Source organism: Panicum virgatum, chromosome 1K (genome assembly GCF_016808335.1).
Source record: "Panicum virgatum strain AP13 chromosome 1K, P.virgatum_v5, whole genome shotgun sequence".
NCBI classification, from domain to species: Eukaryota; Viridiplantae; Streptophyta; class Magnoliopsida; order Poales; family Poaceae; genus Panicum; species Panicum virgatum.
In genome coordinates this window covers 41576717-41578257 of record NC_053136.1, presented here as the reverse complement: position 1 = coordinate 41578257, position 1541 = coordinate 41576717, and the positions used below count along the sequence as shown (strand labels likewise).

The 1541-nt window shown below is 56.5% G+C and overlaps 1 protein-coding gene across 1 annotated transcript; it reads right to left on the bottom strand.

Moving 5' to 3' along the window:
- Positions 1-441: 441 nt before the first annotated feature.
- On the bottom strand, positions 442-1134 carry LOC120655408 (uncharacterized protein K02A2.6-like). Its single transcript, XM_039933200.1, has 2 exons — positions 1035-1134; positions 442-803 (listed from the first exon to the last, which is right to left on the bottom strand). Exons 1-2 carry the CDS (start codon positions 1132-1134, stop codon positions 442-444), a joined length of 462 nt encoding a protein of 153 aa, XP_039789134.1.
- Between the last annotated feature and the right edge of the window lie 407 nt (positions 1135-1541).

Below are 1541 nucleotides of genomic sequence, written 5' to 3'. Positions count from 1 at the left end.
ATAAAACTTACGGAGGTGTTCGACATTCCAGACTTTGGGTACGGGTACCCTATCCTTGTCGGAGAGGCGGTATGCTCTGGGCCGTTGTTCTTTTGTAATGCGGAAGGGTCCTTCCCACATTGGGGAGAGTTTGTTCCTCCCTTCACGGGACTGGAACCGGCGGAGGACCAGATCTCCCACTTGGTGGGTGCGTGGTCGTACGTGGCGATGGTGGTAGCGGCGGAGAGCTTGTTGGTAGCGTGTTACTTGCAATGCCGCCCTACACCATACTTCCTCCAGGTAGAAGATGTCTTGCTATCATAGTTGTTCTTGGCTTGCTTCATGGTAGGCCCGTACCCGCGGACTTCCCATCGGCACTTCGGCTGGTAGCACAGCTTCTGCGCCGTAGACGAGGAAAAAAGGAGTCTCGCCTGTCGCGCGGCTCGGCGTGGTCCGGTCAGCCTAGACTACCGCCGGTAGCTCCTCCATCCAGCCGGTGCCATTCTTCTTGAGCTCATTGTAGGTTCTAGTCTTTAACCCTTTGAGGACCTCTGTGTTGACTTGCTCGGCCTGCCCGTTGCTGCGAGGGTGGGTGACCGACGCAAAGCACAGCTTGATACCCATGTCGTCGCAGTAGTCCCCAAAAAGGTTACTCATGAACTGGGTCCCGTTATCGGTAATTATCCGATTTGTGACCCCGACCTGGGCTACCAGGTCTTTGATGAACTTGAGCACAGAATTCTTGTTGGCCTTGATGACCGCGGTTACTTCTGGCCACTTTGTAAACTTGTCGATCGCCACGTACAACCACTCATAACCCCTAACTGCTTTTGGGAAAGGTCCCAAAATGTCGAGCGCCCAGACCACGAAAGACCATGACAGGGGGATGGTGTTTAGCGCCTGTGCTGGCTGGTGAAGGTGCTTTGTGTGGAATTGACACGCCTTGCAGCGCCGAGCTAGTTCGGCTGCATCCTCGAGGGCTGTCGGCCAGTAGAAGCCTTACCGAAAGGCTTTACCGACCATCGTGCGGGAGGATGAGTGACTCCCACACTTGCCTTCGTGGATGTCGGCGAGTAGCTTGCCGCCTTCTTCCCGAGTGATGCACCGGAGAAGGACCCCGTCCGTGCCGTGCCGATATAGATCCCCATCTACCATGGCGTAGCGTTTGGACTGTCGTGCGATCCGTTCCGCGGTGGCATCATACTCGGGAAGGATATTTTCTTCCAGGAAGCCATAGATGGGGTCCATCCATGAGGGTTCCTAAGGACAAGCCGGGAGTGCGGTGTTCTTGGCTGATGGCGAGGCCTAGTTCCCCCCGTTCGATGACGGGGTTCCCCCATCGTCACGGTCGGTGGCCGTGACGGTTGATCGGCAGAGTCTTTCTTCGAACACCCTGGGAGATAGTGGAGCTAGTGAGGACACGAGTCGGGACAACTCGTCGGCCTCAGTGTTCTCCTTGCGGGGAACGTGTTGTAGCTCCAATCCGTCGAAGCGCCATTCCATGCGGCGGACTTCGGCTACGTAAGCAGCCATCTGAGGGTCGACACATTGGTACTGCTTGG

Excerpts from the sequence above, each read along its gene's own strand:
- LOC120655408 (XM_039933200.1), bottom strand. The coding sequence starts at position 1,134 with ATGGTAGATGGGGATCTATATCGGCACGGCACGGACGGGGTCCTTCTC. Across the intron at positions 804-1,034 it reads ACTCGCCGACATCCACGAAG|TTAGGGGTTATGAGTGGTTG; the intron begins GCAAGTGTGGGA and ends TCCCAAAAGCAG.